Raw genomic sequence first — 15,170 nt, 5'->3', positions numbered from 1 at the left:
AAAAAAAAAAAAAAAAAGTCTTGTTTCTTACTTGTATTGTGTTTTTGTCAGCGCCAGTGGCTTTGTTTAGGACAGGGTCTCACTGTGTAAACCCGGCTTACCTTAAACTCCATAGCAATCCTGCCTCATCCTCCTAATGCGCCCCCAGCCTGGGAACTTACACCTTAGACGGAAATGCAGTTAGGAAGGTAGCGAAAGCTTTGCTTAGTCTGTGCTGGGAGGCCATTTTGCAACTTCAGTGTCAGCTTTGGTCAGGCTTGCCTGTCCCTGAGACAGTGACGGCATTTGTGCCCTGACCAGTTTAAGACGGGTTCTCTATGCTACGAAGACACATACACACACTCCCACTGTGCTGGAACTCGGTGGTGGTGACACCCTCTTGGCACCGGGCCTCTTCTATGAGGATGCATATGAGTGAGCATTCTGTTTAGAGAAGATTGAGGTTTAGCCTTGCTGAACTGGGCCTGGTGGGTAGCCCTTTAATCCCAGTGCTTGGGAGCAGAGGCAGTAGTGCTCCCTCAGCTCAAGGACACATAAACCAACCTCCTCATCAGCCTTTCCTTACAACCCACACAGGGCTTCACATTCTTAACAGTTGCTTCCCTTGGGCTTTCCTGGAACCTCACTGTGAAACTGAGTTAGAAAGAGGAAAACATTTTAACCGCGCCTCAATGCATGCTGGTTACAAGGTCAGTGGGTCCCAGAATCTGCCAGAGGTCAATGTAATTCTGCTACTGTAGAGCACTGGGAGATGTAACCAAAAATGCATTGCAGTCATGGAGATGCTCATGCGTGCCATACTATTTGAGGGAACACATGAAGTGCTCGCTTACTTTGTGAGGCCGAGATCTACGCAAAGGGAGCATGGTTTTTTTTTCTGGCCTACAAGGTGGAGCTAGTATCTTCCCAAATGTCTGCCTTGCTCAGAATTTAAAGCAAATTTTTAAAATAATTAAAAGACTTTTAAGGTTTATTGTGTGTGAATATATACCTTGAGTGCCACCCAAAGCAACCAGTAAGTGTCTGGTCCCCTGGTGCTGGGGATCACTCCATGTCCTCTACGAAAGTAAGTGCTCCCATCCCAGAGTAGCCTAACCTATTTTAGAGCCATGGGTGGAGCTGGGCGGTGGTGGCTCACACCTTTAATCCCAGCAGAGGCAGGTGGGTCTACAAGAGCAAGTTTCAGAACAGCTAGGGTTACACAGAGAAACCCTGTCTAAAACGCGAAGAGTGGTGGTGCTTGTCAAGTGGATGGATCTTTAAGGCTGCCTAGATTTCAGGCCAACCATGGTGAGACTGTCAACAAGTGATGGTCCCTGTGACTCATTGCCCCTGCTGTTTTAGTCATTTATTTAGTCATAAGTAAACCATGGATACACTTCGTGGCTCTACCGTGCTGCCAGTGGAGAATGTAGTGAGCCACCGGGCCTGTTTGAAATCAAACTGCTTGGGCTGGGCAGTGGTGGCAACTGGGAAGTAGAGACAGGTGGATTTCCAAGTTCAAGGCCAGCCTGGTCTACAGAGTGAGTTCCAGGACAGGCTCCAACACTACAGAGACAACCCTGTTTCATAAAAACAAAAAGACTGCTTGGAAGCCCGGTGTGCTGATGCATACCCCTAATCCCAGCACTCAGGAGGCAGAGCCTGGTCTACAAGAGTGAGTTTGAGGCCAATCATTGCTGTGTGGAGAGACCCTTCTCAAACACGATTTCAGGGAGCCTGAGCATGAGTCAGTCAGTGGCTAAGACCTCAGCCAGCTCCAGCATCTGACCTACCACTCTGCTCTGGTAGAGAGCGTTGACGCTGTCCTTCCTGCACCCACAAGGCAGTTGACAACTCTAATTGTAACTTTGGCGATGGCTCAGTAGGTAAGGTTCCTGCTGCCAAGCCAGAGCTTGATTATGACCCAGGATTTCTAGGATTTGTTGTCGCTCAGTTTTGAGTAGGGGGGCCCGGGTGGGGGTGACGGCACACCCCTTTAATCTCAGCACTCAGGAGGCCAGGCTGGTCTAGGATAGCGAGGGCTACACAGAAACCGTGTCTCAAAAAATATGAATTTCACTTACGTCATTTCGAAAACCGAGTTCTGGAGGCTGGAGAGATGGCTCAGCAGTTAAGAGCATTGCCTGCTCTTCCAAAGGTCCTGAGTTCAATTCCCAGCAACCACATAGTGGCTTACAACCATCTGTAATGAGGCCTAGTGCCCTCTTCTGGTCTGCAGGCATACAGACAGAATATTGTGTACATAATAAATAAATATTAAAAAAAAAAGAAAAGAAAACCGAGTTCTATCATAAAGCCCAACATTAGAAATGACTTGGCTCACTGGTTTACTTTATCAGTACCATCTGAAGGTGGCCCGTTACAGTGAGCAGGTGGTAAAACAGACTTGTTTCAATTACACAGAACATGGTATGCAGTTGAGATTCAGCGTCCAAACCAAAATTCCTAGGCAGCATTCAGTCTCCCGGGAAGACTGGGTCCGGCTGAGACAGGTCAGAGCAGGAACAGAAAGATGAGTAAAGGAGGCAGCTGTCCAGATCCTCAAGTTCGTGCAGGAGCCAGTCGTGCCCTCCGGATCTCGGCTCCGAAAGCCCTGGAGCTCAGGAATCCGCTGGGTCTCCGGCACGCTGGGCCGCTGGGCTGCCCGGGGCCGGTACCCCCACGGTCGGGGACTGCGTGCACGAATCTAGGTTGGTGGTGCGGGGCGATGCGGCCGAGCTAGCTTCCTCCCAGGGCTTGGGCCTCCGCGGAAGCAGCGACGCCGTCGGTTCGCCGTGGGTGGCAGTGATGTGGCGTTTCTCCAGACCCGGCAGCTCCTGGCCCTCCTGGACCAGCTGCAGGAGCTGCGCCAGGGTCACCAAGGTCTGAGCCGGTTCGGCGGAAGCCGGTGCTCTGCTAGGGCTGCCGACAGGACCCTGCAGCTCCATGTCCCGCCACCAGTTCAACCTCGGGACCAGACCACAAGCACTTCCGTGCGATGTGGGAGCAACCATGTTCGCGAAAAAGGGGGGGGGACCTCAGACCGTACCAAAAGGTCTAGCCCAGGTTAGATCCCAGAACCCGAGCTGTTCCTGCCGAAGCTGCAGACTCAATTAACCCCCAGCTCACATCCCAGGAGTATATGCTAGGAAGGAAAGAAGGAAGGAAGGGAAAGATAAAATCACACTTCCCTTCTGCACAGGCAGAGGCGCGTGCACAGGCTGCAGCTGGACCTGCTGAGTGTTTGTATTTGAGACTGGGCCTCAGTCAGTGGTCCAGGCTGTGATTCTGTCTGCAGCTCCCAACCGCGTGCTCTCTCTTCATGCTTCTCTTGGTAATTGTGGTTCTAAGGATCAAATCCCACGGGTTGGTTGGTTTGTTTTTTGCTGTTGCTTGGGTATTTGTTGCCTGTTTTGGTATTGAGACAAGGACTCACACAGTGAGAGTCCTGGCTCTGATGATAAGGTTTCTAAAGTCATCAAAGCTAGTCTGAACAGGGATGCCGTGGCCTGTAACACCATATGCCCAGGCTGTGGAGCCAGCCTGGGCTATACTGAAAGAGGTTAATAAATAATAAACAGCTTAGTCTGGCACCCCCAGAAATCAGTAACACATAACTGGCGGAATTTAAAAAGGACACAGTCTGACTACCCTCACCTTAAGCAACCTATGAGGCCAACAGGAGGCTGAGATGACTCAGCAGGTAGGATTGTGCAACTTTATCCCCAGTCCCATGGTTTTTTTCAAGGTCTCATGTAGTCAAGGCTATCCTTGAACTTACAAGATATCACGAGATAGTCTTGATTTTTTTTTCAATGTGTGTGTGGTGTGAGGACACACAATGTACATGCGTGTGGAGGTGGATATTAGGGTGAGGACACACAATGTACATGCGTGTGGAGGTGGATATCAGAGTCATTCTCTACCGTTCTTCTGCCTTAGTTAATGATGTAGAGCCTCTCAAACAAACCTAGAGCTTGCCGATATGGCTAGTCTCTTCAGCCAGTTTGCTCTGGGGATCCCGTGTCTTAATTGGGGCTTCTATTGCTGCAATGAAACACCATGACCAAAAAGCAGGTTGGGCAGGAAAAGGTTTATTCAGTTTACACTTCTACATTGCTGTTCTTCACTGAAGGAATTCAGGATGGGTACTCAAACGGGGCTGGAGAGATGGATCAGCAGTTAAGAGCACTGGCTGCTCTTCCAGAGGACCTGAGTTCAATTTCCAGCAACAATATGGTAGCTTACAACCATCTATAATGAGATCTTGTGCCTTCTTCTGTCCTGCAGGCATACATTCAGGCAGAATATTGTATACATAATAAATAAATCAATCAAAGAAAACCAGCCTACAAGTCTCAATCCTAGAGAACTTAGACAACAATGAGGACACTAAGAAAGACTTACATAGATTTAATCTACATGGGAAGTAGAAAAAGTCAAGATCTCCTCAGTAAATTGGGAGCATGGGGACCTTGGAGGAGGGTTGAAGGGGAGGGGAGAGGCAGCGAGGGAAGCAGAGAAAAATGTATAGCGTAATAAAAATCAATAAAAAAATGTAGAGGTGAGCAGGGGAATAGTGGCACATGCCTTTAATCCCAGCACTTGGAAGGTAGAGGCAGGTGGATTTCTTGAGTTTGAGGCCACCCTGGGCTACAGAGCAAGTTCTAGGACAAGCTCCAAAGCTACACAGACAAACCATGTCTCGGAAAGCAAGCAAGCAAGCAAGCAAGAAAGAAAGAAAGAAAGAAAGAAAGAAAGAAAGAAAGAAAGGAAGGAAGGTAGGTAGAGGTGAGCCACATGTGGGTGGCTCATGCTTGTAATCCTAGCACATGGGGAGGTTGAGGCAGGAGAATAGTAGTCTAAGGCCAGCCTGGGCAACACAGCAATATGTCTCAAGTGGAGGGGGGCAGTGGAGGGGGGGAGGGAGGGAAAAAGAAGAGAAGGGAAGGGAGGGGAGAAGGCTGAAGAGATGGCTCAGTAGTTAGAGCATTGCCCAGCAAGCATGAGGACCCGACTTCGAATCCCTAGACCTTCCTACAAATTGGATATGGGGACTGGAGAGATGGCTCAGAGGTTAAGGGCATTGCCTGCTCATCCAGAGGTCCTGAGTTCAATTCCCACAACCATATGGTAGCTCACAGCCATCTATGATGAGATCTGGTGCCCTCTTCTGGCCTGCAGGCAGAACACTATACATAGTAAATAAGCCTTTTTTAAAAAGTTGGGTGTATGGTAGCATGTGTCTAGATTCCTAGTGACCCTAGGCAACATGGGAGGTGGAAACAGTAGAATCATGGAAGCCTGTGGAACTAACCTGGAGTGATAAAGGCAGACAACAAGAGAGACCTATGTCAAACAAGGTGGAGGGTGAGGGTGGACATCTGACTCATTCATGTGTGTTCTATTTATTTATGTCACACACACACACACATCCCCCAAAAGAGAGAAGGAAGGAAAGGAAAAGAGGCAAGGGGAGGGCTGCCAGCATCCTTGCCTTGCTCTGACGATCGGAGTTGCTGGACCGGTCAGTCGCGCCGGACTCCCAGTCTGGGCAACGTTACTGTCATCTGGTCATGTGGAAGCCAAAGACAGGTAGTGGGGTTGCCTAGCACACCCAAGGCCCTTGGCGGCTTGCTAGAATAAATACCCTCAATGATGTAACTTGGTTTTCCTCAGCCTGGGGCTCCTCAGCTGGGTTTGTGAGCTGCCTGGGTCTCCAGGCCAACCTGCAAGTGACAGGCTCAGGCCAGTGTATCCGGGCATCCTTATTTGCCCTGGGCAAAGTTCTTAAGAACAGCAAGATTGTGGGAGCAGGGATTGCTTCTGGGGCTTCAAGAGAGAGGAAAGATGTGAGGATAGGCAGGGAAAGCAGGTCCAAGAGGGATTCAGGAGCTGGGCTGTGTGCGGGGTCGCCAGCAGCGCTAGGGCTGCGAATGTCCCCCACCCCACCCCCGCTTCAGTCCCCTAAAGGTGTCCCCAGGGCCCTCTCCCATCTGCACTGTGGTCACAGAGCCTGGGCCAGCACTTCCCCCAGTCTGGAGAACGCAGAGACAGAGTCGTTAAGGACACCTGCCTCCCCTCCTCCCACTCCCAGGCGGGAAGCCACCGCAGCTGCACCTGGGCACAGCATGGCCTGGGAACACGTGGAACCCACAGCACCCAAGGCTGCCCTTGGGTCCCTCCCTGCACAGAGCCAGGAGAGGGCAGGCAAGTGGCCATTAAAACTGCCCTTGAGGCACAATGACAAAGGTGGGGTGAGGCTGGCGCAAGAATAAAGGCGAGGAAGAAATAAAGCCACACGCAGAAGAGACATCAAACTGTAATAAGGAGCCTCAAGGGGCAGGAAGGGCTATTCAGCAAGTAATTTGGGGTAATTAATTAGTTCTTTGGAAAACCTGTGTACTTAACACACCTCAAAATGAGCTCCCTCCGGGGAGAGAAGGCGGAGTGGGTGCGATTGCACTAAGCCCTCTCCAATAAAAACCATCGTTTTCCTTTCCTTCTTTGAGGCTGGGCAGTCATGGCTTGCCTGGAGCCCTCTGACCTACTGAGGTAGCACGACCTCGCCTGTGCTCAGCTCCAGTAGAGAGCAGAACTGAGAAGAAATACATTCTCTAGCAGGGGCGGGCTTTCTAGGCTTAAAATCCACTTACTGGTCCCTAAAAAACAACAAAAAACTGTAGGTTTGAAAAAAGAGGGAAGGCATCAGCATTCTGGAGGTGGTGGCTCGTGAGTCAGAGTTCAAGGCTGGCCTGGGCTACATGACAGCCTTCTTTGCTGTCTTTCTTTTTTTTTTTTTTTTTTTTAAAAAAAATAATGGATAGAGGGTTTCTCTGTGTGGCCCTGGCTGTACTAGAACTCACTTCGTAGACAAGGCTGGCCTCCAACTCACAGAGAGCCACCTGCCTCTGCCGGAGTTTAAAGGGGTGCCGCCACTCCCTTTCTAAATAATCAAGGCCTTTATTCTCCATGTTACCAAACACTAGATATATGCAACAAAACTGTTGTAACAGGGTGCCAGACCTCAGGTCTCCAGACTGACTCCATGTTGGAAGTGCCATGGTAAAGCTCAGCATGTAGACAGCACCTGCCAAAATGAAAACAAAGACCTAACCTGTTCAAGTCCATAGTTCTGAAAAAGTCTCAAAATGTACTGACTTTGCTTCTTGACTTCTGCAGTTCTGGCCAACTGTTCCCGTCAACTGAAGTGTGTCAGCCCAGGACATGGTTTTTGTGCTGAGAAGCTCCCCTGAGAAAGGCTCACCATTACACCGGGATCCCGAACACCCGGTATAGTTGCTGGTCAGCTAATAAAGATTTTTTTTCTTTTTAATTTTTTTTCCCTCATCTTACATACCAACCATAGTTCCCCCTCCTTCCCCTCCTCCCTTTACCCCCATATCTCCCTCCCAACCCCCCAACCATTCCTTAGAAAGGGTAAGGCCTCCCATGGGGAGTCAACAAAGTCTGGCAAATCTAGTTGAGGCAGGACCAAGTTCCTCCTTCCTGCATCAAGGCTGAGCAGGGCATCCCACCATAGGGATGGGCTGTAACAAGCTAGCTCATGCACCAGGGACAGATCCTGGTCCCACTCCAGGTGCCCCACTGACAGACCGAGTCACACAACTGTCACCCACATGCAGAGGGCCCAGTTCGGTCCCATGCAGGCTCTCCAGCTGTGGGTCCAGAGTCCTTGAGCTCCCACTAGCTCCTGTCAGCTGTCTCTGCAGGTTTCCCCTTCATGATCTTTCATTTATTTATTTATTTATTTATTTATTTTTGGTTTTTAGAGACAGGGTTTCTCTATGTAACAGTCCTAGCTGTCCTGGAATTCACTTTTTAGACCAGGTTGGCCTTGAACTTACAGAGATCTGCCTGCCTCTGCCTCCCTGAGTGCTGGAATTAAAGGCCCCCTTGCTCGTATTGCTCCTCCCTCTCCTCTTCCTGACCCCAGGAGCTTGGGCCCATTGCTTAGCCTTGGATCTCTGCATCTGCTTCCATCAGTTACTGGATGAAGGTTCTATGATGACAACTAAGGTAGTCACCAATCTGATTACAGGAAAAGGCCAGTTCAGACACCCTCTCCACTATTGCTAGGAGTCATCCATGTGGATTCCTGGAAATTTCCTTAGGGCTGGAGAGATGGCTCAGTTGTTAAAGGCTAGGCTTACAACCAAAAATAAAGACTTTCTATTGGCTCAAACCCATGGTGAGCAGTCTTCTCTGGTGAATACCCCATCACACTGTAATTAGATACCTCATATCCAACCCTTTAGGTGTGCTATCTAGACCTAGGAAATGGGCTGGGCATGGTTGCAAGGGGGCCTGCAATCCCAGCACTTGGGTGGTTTAAAGCAAGAGGATGGAGGGTGGGGTCCATCTTGGGCAATACCTTGAGATCCTGTCTCAAAACCATAAAAGAAAAAAAAAAAAAAGGCTAGAGAGATGGTTTGGTGGCTAAGAGCATTTGCTACTCCTCTGGAGGACCAGAATTTGTTTTTGTTTGCTGGTTTTTTGAGACCTCAGTCTGGTCTCAGATTCCTCTTTGTAAATGAGGATGACCTTGAACTGAAGCTTCTGCCTCTACTTCAGAGCTGTGATTTCCTGCACTCCCCCTTACCTGGCGTGTGCAGGCTGGGGTGGAACCCAGGACTTCACGGATGACAAGCAAGTGCTTTCCCCGCCTCCTGCTCAGACTATTTGAGGCCATGGGGTGCCGGGCAACACAGCAAGTCCCCATGTCAAAAGTAACTACAGCTAGGCATGGGGTGCAGAGATTTAAACCCAGCACTCGGCAGGCAGACGCAGGCAGATCTCTGTGAGTTCGAGGCCAGCCTGGTCTAAAAGAGCTAGTTCCAGGATAGGCTCCAAAGCTACAGAGAAACTCTGTCTCAAAATAAATAAATAAATAAATAAAATAAATAAATAAATAAATAAATAAATAAATAAATAAATAAAAAAGCACTTCAGGCCAGGCAAGGCTAAACAGTGAAACCCTGTCTCTGCCCTCAACCTTGGCCAGAGACTCAGAACAGGTCCCGAAGAGTGACTTGTTGAATGCTCAGCTCCAAATGGAACATCTACCTCATTCCCATAACCCCCAACCTGCCGCCCACCCCCTACCTCGCCACCAGGTTCACGGAACATCACGGAAGAAAAAGAACATGAGAGACAGAACATGGGGGGATCAGAGGACCTGTGAACATGAGAGCCGGAGCCCCGGGAGGAGAGAACACAGGAGTCAGAGCCCGGGGAGGAATGCTGAGGGAGTCGCTGTCTTCTAGACATAAGACGGCCTTGCACTCACAGACTCACTATAGCCGTGCCTACTGCACACGGTTCCGACAAGATTAGTCAACGTTCCTTCCCCCAAGCACTGCTACCTGGACTCTGGGCCCCCATAAAAGTTATAAAGATTATAGGAGGACAGCTTGGGGGGATGTGCAGGAGGGTGGAAAGGGGGAATTCGGGGTGGACTCATGAATAAAGTTGCCAAAGAATAAGTAAATACATTAAGGAAGTAACACAGCACTTGGGAGATAGAGACAGGAGGACCATCCTTGGTCTCATGGCCAACTCGAGGCCATCTGGATTACATGAGACCCTGCCTCAAAAGAACAAAACGGGGACTGGGGAGATGATTCAGCAATTAAGAACACATATTGCTCTCACAGAGGACCTGAACGTCAGGTGACTCACAGCCTCTGTAACTCCAGCTCCAGGGATCATACGCACAATTAAAAACAGTGTGTGTGTGTGTGTGTGTGTGTGTGTGTGTGTGTGTGTGTGTGCGCGCGCGCGCGCATGCACCGTGCATGTTTGAATCAGGAGCTCTCTATGTAGCCTTGGCTGTCCTGGAGCTCACTTTGCACTCAAAGTCACAGAGATCTATCTACCTGCCTCTATCTCTCTTGGGTTTCAGGCACATACATTGCACATTGACATATACTGGCAAAACACCCACACACATAAAGTAGAAAATAATAATAAATAAAATAAAAAGTTCAACCTTGGCTTTGCCAGCTGTGACCTTGAGCAGAGCACTCAATCTGAGGCTCAGTTGCCTCCTCTGGGAACTGAAGCAGCTGAAGGTTGACATGGAGCTGTTCTGTGTGGAGATCCCGCCATCTCCCTAGGGTGGGCACCCAGCTCCGGAGATGGGAGTGGCATCTGAGTTCCCTGACACCCCTCCTCTCTAGAGAGGCCTGGCAACTAGAGGGTAGGGAGCCGTGGCAGAGCAGCTGAGGCACAGCTGGCCCTGTGGGAGGGAAGTCTAGGCAGCCTCCTCCCCCAGCCCACACCTCAGGGCTGCAGCTGGGCCTGTGGCCTGGGAGGGAGTCTAGGCAGCCTCCTCCCCAAGCCCACACCTCAGGACTGCAGCTGAGTCAGGCCTCTTCTTGAGTGGGTCATGGCTAGGATATGGTTGCTGCTTTTCCTGGTCCTCAGGGGTCAGACCCTGCCCACAGGTAAGTCCCTCTTGCCTCCCTCTTTGGCTGCCACTGGTCCCATCCCCTGGGACCAGTTGAGCCTCTACAGTGATGATGGGATCCATGGCCACCTGGTTCTGAGACTTCTTGTCCTCCAGATGGAGTCAGTAGGGCCCGTTGTCCCTCTTGGAAGCATCCCCAGCCTGGTGGTGTAGGCCTGTAGCCCCGCTAGTCAGAAGGCTGAGACGGGAGAACCCAAGTTCAAGGGTCAAAAGAGGACTGTGGTTATCGCTCAGTGGAAGAGCATTTGCCTTGCTGTCCTGCATGAGGGCTGAGCTCAGTCCCAGAACTGAATCATAAAAGAGAAAAAGATCAAGCTGGATGGGAACCCATGGAAGCTGGAGATTCATGGAGCCAGGGCCGTGTTGTGTGATAGAGGGTGACACACTGTGGACAATACTGTGAGCTCCTAGGCTGTCCTTCCTGGCCTCACAGCACCCTCTTCCAACAAGGACAAGGGTGTCTCAAGTTCACTTCCAGCCCACGTGAGGCCCCAAGGCGTCATTGACTTGCCAAGCATTTAGCTCCAGCTATCCAAGGAGCAAGGCCAGAGAATTCCAGTCCTTCTGTCATGGACGTACATGGTGGGGGAAGGCCTTGGACTTTTGAGTCAGGGGGTCTACTTGATCTAAATTCATTCTAGTGTGTCATGGGGACTTGAGAGAAGGTGTAGCGGAAGGCCTGAGCTCTGGGAAGGAAACACTTGGGGGTAAGAATGAAAAATCTGGGGGACTTCATAGTGGAGGTGTAAGTTGGGTCAGCTCAGGAGGCTGAAGGGCTCCTGAAGGGCTCCTGGGGTTCACTCCTGGCTTCCTTTTATTCTTTTGTTTGCCAGGCTCTAGTAATATCAATATTAATATAAATAACAATTTCAAAACTTGCTTAGCAAAGCATTATATTATCTATATTCTTCACAAAGATTCAATTGGTCATTATATTGTCAGGACATTTGACTCTCAGTCAATTAAGGGGTTGAGACAGGGGCTAACCTCAGCTCTGTCTGAAGCCTTGTCCTAGGCTTGATCTCCTGGGTCAGAAGATAGAGACTTTCCAAGGCAAAGAAGATTATGAGATTCGTGGTGATTGAGGCTCAAGTCCAAAGCTGACTGGACATCTTGGTGTCCCTAGTCCAGTTATTTGGCCTCCTCACTTCCATGAGGCTCTCTGGCACCCTGGGCCATTTCTTTATCTTGGCCACACAGAGTTCATAATGTGAATTTATTTTCAGCTATTAACATTTGAAATCGTATTTATATTTTTTAAAAATCCTATTTAAAAATAACCTTCAATTCTATACTGAATGGGTCATCTTTACTGACAGTAATAAGGTGAGAGGAGAGGGCTCAGCGTGCAGAGGCACTCAGTGCCAGCCCGACAACCTGAGTGTGGACCCTGGGGCTCACACTGTGGAAGGGAAGCAAGTTGTAGTGGTCTGGTCCCCCACCTCTCTCTCTCTCTCTCTCTCTCTCTCTCTCTCTCTCTCTCTCTCTCTCTCACACACACACACACACACACACACACACACACACGAAATGTTTTTTAGAGAGAGAAAGAAGGACGGCAGCAGGGGCAGCAGCAGTGGTGGCGGTGGTGGCACACTCCTTTAATCCCAGCACTTGGGAGGCAGAGTAGGCAGATCAAGGCCAGCCTGGTCTGCAGAGTGAGTTCCAGGACAGCCAGAACTACAGAGAAACCCAGTCTCAATAAAACTAAAAATAAAAAGAAAAGGGGGGACTGGAAAGGTGACTGAGTAGTGAAGAGCACTGGCTGCTCTTCCAGAGGACCTGGGTTCGATTCCCAGCACCCATGTGGTGGCTCACAACCATCCTCGATCAGACCCCTGCGATTGCAAGGTATCTGATGCTTTCTCTTCTGACCTGGGAAAGCACAGCATGCACGCGGTGTACAGACATGCTTGCAGTCAAACCCTCATAAATAATAAAAATAAAATCTCAAAAAAAGAAAATCCCAAACAGAATAAGACTACATGCTGGGGAGTGTAACTCCATTGGTAGAGTTTAAGCCCCCTCGACTCATTGACGCTATGGCATAGCTGTGTGGATGCCTCCAATCCCAGTCCTCTGGAGGTGGAGGCAAGAGGATCCAGAGTTGGACGCCTCAAAATCAAACCAAAATGAAGTAAAAAATACCTGATTTAACCGGGCAGTGGTGGTGCACGCCTTTAATCCCAGCACACGGGAGGCAGGCACCAAAGCTACAGAGAAACCTTGTGTGTGTGTGTGGGGGGGAGATCTGATTCAAATCCGGTAAAATGTTAACCATTTATTTATTGGCTTATATTATTGCTAGTTCATTCCTGTCGATTGCTCGTTCATTCTTCCATCCCTCCATGGTGCTGGAACCAAACTCAGGGCTTCATGAGGTAAAGACAAGAACCCTACCTCTGGGTTTTATCTCTTCCTCCTTTTATTTTGGTTACATTAAGTGTTAGATTTCACATGTGCATGCGTGTGTGTGGCAGTCGGAGGACAGCTTTCGGGGGTCACTTTTTCCTCTTCTACCATGAGAGCTCCTAGGATTGAACTCAGCTTTGGCAATACGTCTTTACCTAGGGAGCCATCTTGTCAGCCTCCCTCCCCCACTTTAAACAATTTAGTTTAGATATCGGTCTCATATACAGCTCACTCACCCACACTTCTGCCTCAACCTCCCAAGTTCTGGGATTTCAGACGTGGGCAACTACAGCAGACTTAAAGAGTTGTCCCAGAACGGAAGTTCCAAGTATACTGAAGCTTCCTCTGCTCTCCCTCCGGGTCCTTCCTCCCCAGAGGCACAGCTCTCTTCAGTCAGCACAGTTTGGGATTATAAGCAGTTGTTTACGACACTCCTGCCCTTCCCACAGGACGGAGTTCCTCAAAAGCCCTGGCAATGATTTCCTCAATGTTATATACACAGCACCCCGCATAGGAAAGGGCTCAGAAAGGATAAATGGGTAGACAGTGGGCAGAACGGTAGAGGATGGATGGATGGATGGATGGATGGATATGGATGGATGGGTGGGTGGATGGATGGATGGATGGGTGGGTGGATGGATGGATGGATGTGGATGGATGGATGGGTGGATGGATGGATGGATGGGTGGATGGGTGGTGGGTGGGTGGATGGATGGGTGGATGGATGGATGGATGTGGATGGATGGATGGATGGATGGATGGATGGGTGGTGGGTGGGTGGATGGATGGGTGGATAGATGCTTGGCTCGGGGCTGTGCAGATGACTGTGGGCCAGAATGCTTGTGCAGAAACACGAGGACCTGAGTGCATCTTCTCAGCACCCATGTAGAACCCTGTGCCCGACTCTAGGTGCACCTGTCACCCCAGCACTGGGGAGGGCGGAGACAGTAGCATCTCTGGGGCTCTCTGGAGGCAGAACTAGTGCCAGGGGTTCTCCCTAAGGGAGTAAGGTGACATGTGATAGAACCGGTCAGCTAATGTTCTCCTCTGGCTTCCATGCACGAATAGGCCTTCATATCTACACACCCGCACAGATACAAACACACATACCACATATACACTTTCATGTACACATTCACACACACACACACACACACACACACACACACACACACAGATACCAAAAAGAAAGGAAAGAAAGAAAGAAGAGTTTGATAGAAGGGAAATGAAATTAGTACATTCAAGGTCAGAGGGTTGATTGAAGAACATGACGGTGGACGGCAATGGGATGGGACATTCGACAGCATGGGATGACAGAAACCCAGAACTCCAACACTCAAGAGAGTTCCAGTCTGGAGGCACAAGCCAATGGAGCCAGCACAGACATTCCTCTTTCTTGCAGGCATAGCTGGCATCCCCTTTCCTTCTCTGGCTCCACCTATCACCCTGCTGGTGGATGGGAGGCAGCAGATGCTGGTGGTCTGCTTGGTCCTTGATGCGGCACCCCCTGGCCTTGACAGCCCTGTCTGGTTCTCAGCTGGCAACGGCACTGCACTAGATGCCTTCACCTATGGGCCCTCCCCAGCACCGGATGGCACCTGGACCAGCCTAGCCCAGCTCTCCCTGCCCTCTGAAGAGCTGGAAGCCTGGGAGCCCTTGGTCTGCCATGCCAGGCCTGGGGCGGGGGGCCAGAGCCGGAGCACGCTCCCCCTCCAGCTGTCAGGTAGGAATGCAGCCTGGGTTCCAGGCATGAGGCATGAACGACATGTAAGGGTAGACCCTGGCTCCTGGTAGAGTGGTTTTGAGGCCATGATTCCTGGGACTGACAGCTGGGATAAATGGTTCAGGTTTTCTCTTAAACCTGTAATCCCAGAATGTGAGAAGTAGAGACAGGAAGATCAAGGCTATCCTTGACTACAGGTGAGTTCAAGGCCTGCTTGGGCTCCATGAAGCTTTAAAAAAACAAAAACAAAAGCAAATCCAGGCTTAGATGTGTGATTGCTAAGAAATATTAATAACTTTTAATGGCTTATTCATAGGTACATATATATGTGTTTTATATAATAATTTTTATAAGCAGTTCATATACACATAAACAAACCCTAAACAACCAAACAATAATTAAAGAATAAACCCCGGACTGGAGAGATGGCTCAGTGGTTAAGAGCATTGCCTGCTCTTCCAAAGGTCCTGAGTTCAATTCCCGGCAACCACATGGTGGCTCACAACCATCTGTAAAGAGGTCTGTTGCCCTCTTCTGGCCTGCAGACATGCACGCAGACAG

At 49.8% G+C, this 15,170-nt stretch overlaps 2 protein-coding genes across 2 annotated transcripts in view; one reads left to right on the top strand and one right to left on the bottom strand.

Moving 5' to 3' along the window:
• Window positions 1-2,313: 2,313 nt before the first annotated feature.
• Window positions 2,314-3,283, bottom strand: CUNH6orf226 (chromosome unknown C6orf226 homolog). The gene has a single exon (XM_050122887.1). The coding sequence runs from the start codon at window positions 2,994-2,996 to the stop codon at window positions 2,604-2,606; it is 393 nt and encodes a 130-aa protein (XP_049978844.1). The 5' UTR covers window positions 2,997-3,283; the 3' UTR covers window positions 2,314-2,603.
• A 7,039-nt stretch (window positions 3,284-10,322) lies between these two features.
• Ptcra (pre T cell antigen receptor alpha) overlaps window positions 10,323-15,170 on the top strand; it is a 9,578-nt gene continuing 4,730 nt past the window's right edge. Inside the window, exons 1-2 of the mRNA XM_050122722.1 lie at window positions 10,323-10,451; window positions 14,289-14,609. Coding sequence (XP_049978679.1) covers window positions 10,394-10,451; window positions 14,289-14,609 — 379 coding nt within the window. The 5' untranslated portion in view covers window positions 10,323-10,393. The remainder of the gene's footprint in view (window positions 10,452-14,288; window positions 14,610-15,170) is intronic.

This window comes from Alexandromys fortis, unplaced genomic scaffold (genome assembly GCF_014885135.2).
Source record: "Alexandromys fortis isolate MF-2015 unplaced genomic scaffold, M_Fortis_MF-2015_v1.1 scaffold_212, whole genome shotgun sequence".
Taxonomy (NCBI): domain Eukaryota; kingdom Metazoa; phylum Chordata; class Mammalia; order Rodentia; family Cricetidae; genus Alexandromys; species Alexandromys fortis.
The sequence above is the reverse complement of the archived record's forward strand: the minus strand, read 5'-3'. Positions and strand labels throughout refer to the sequence as shown.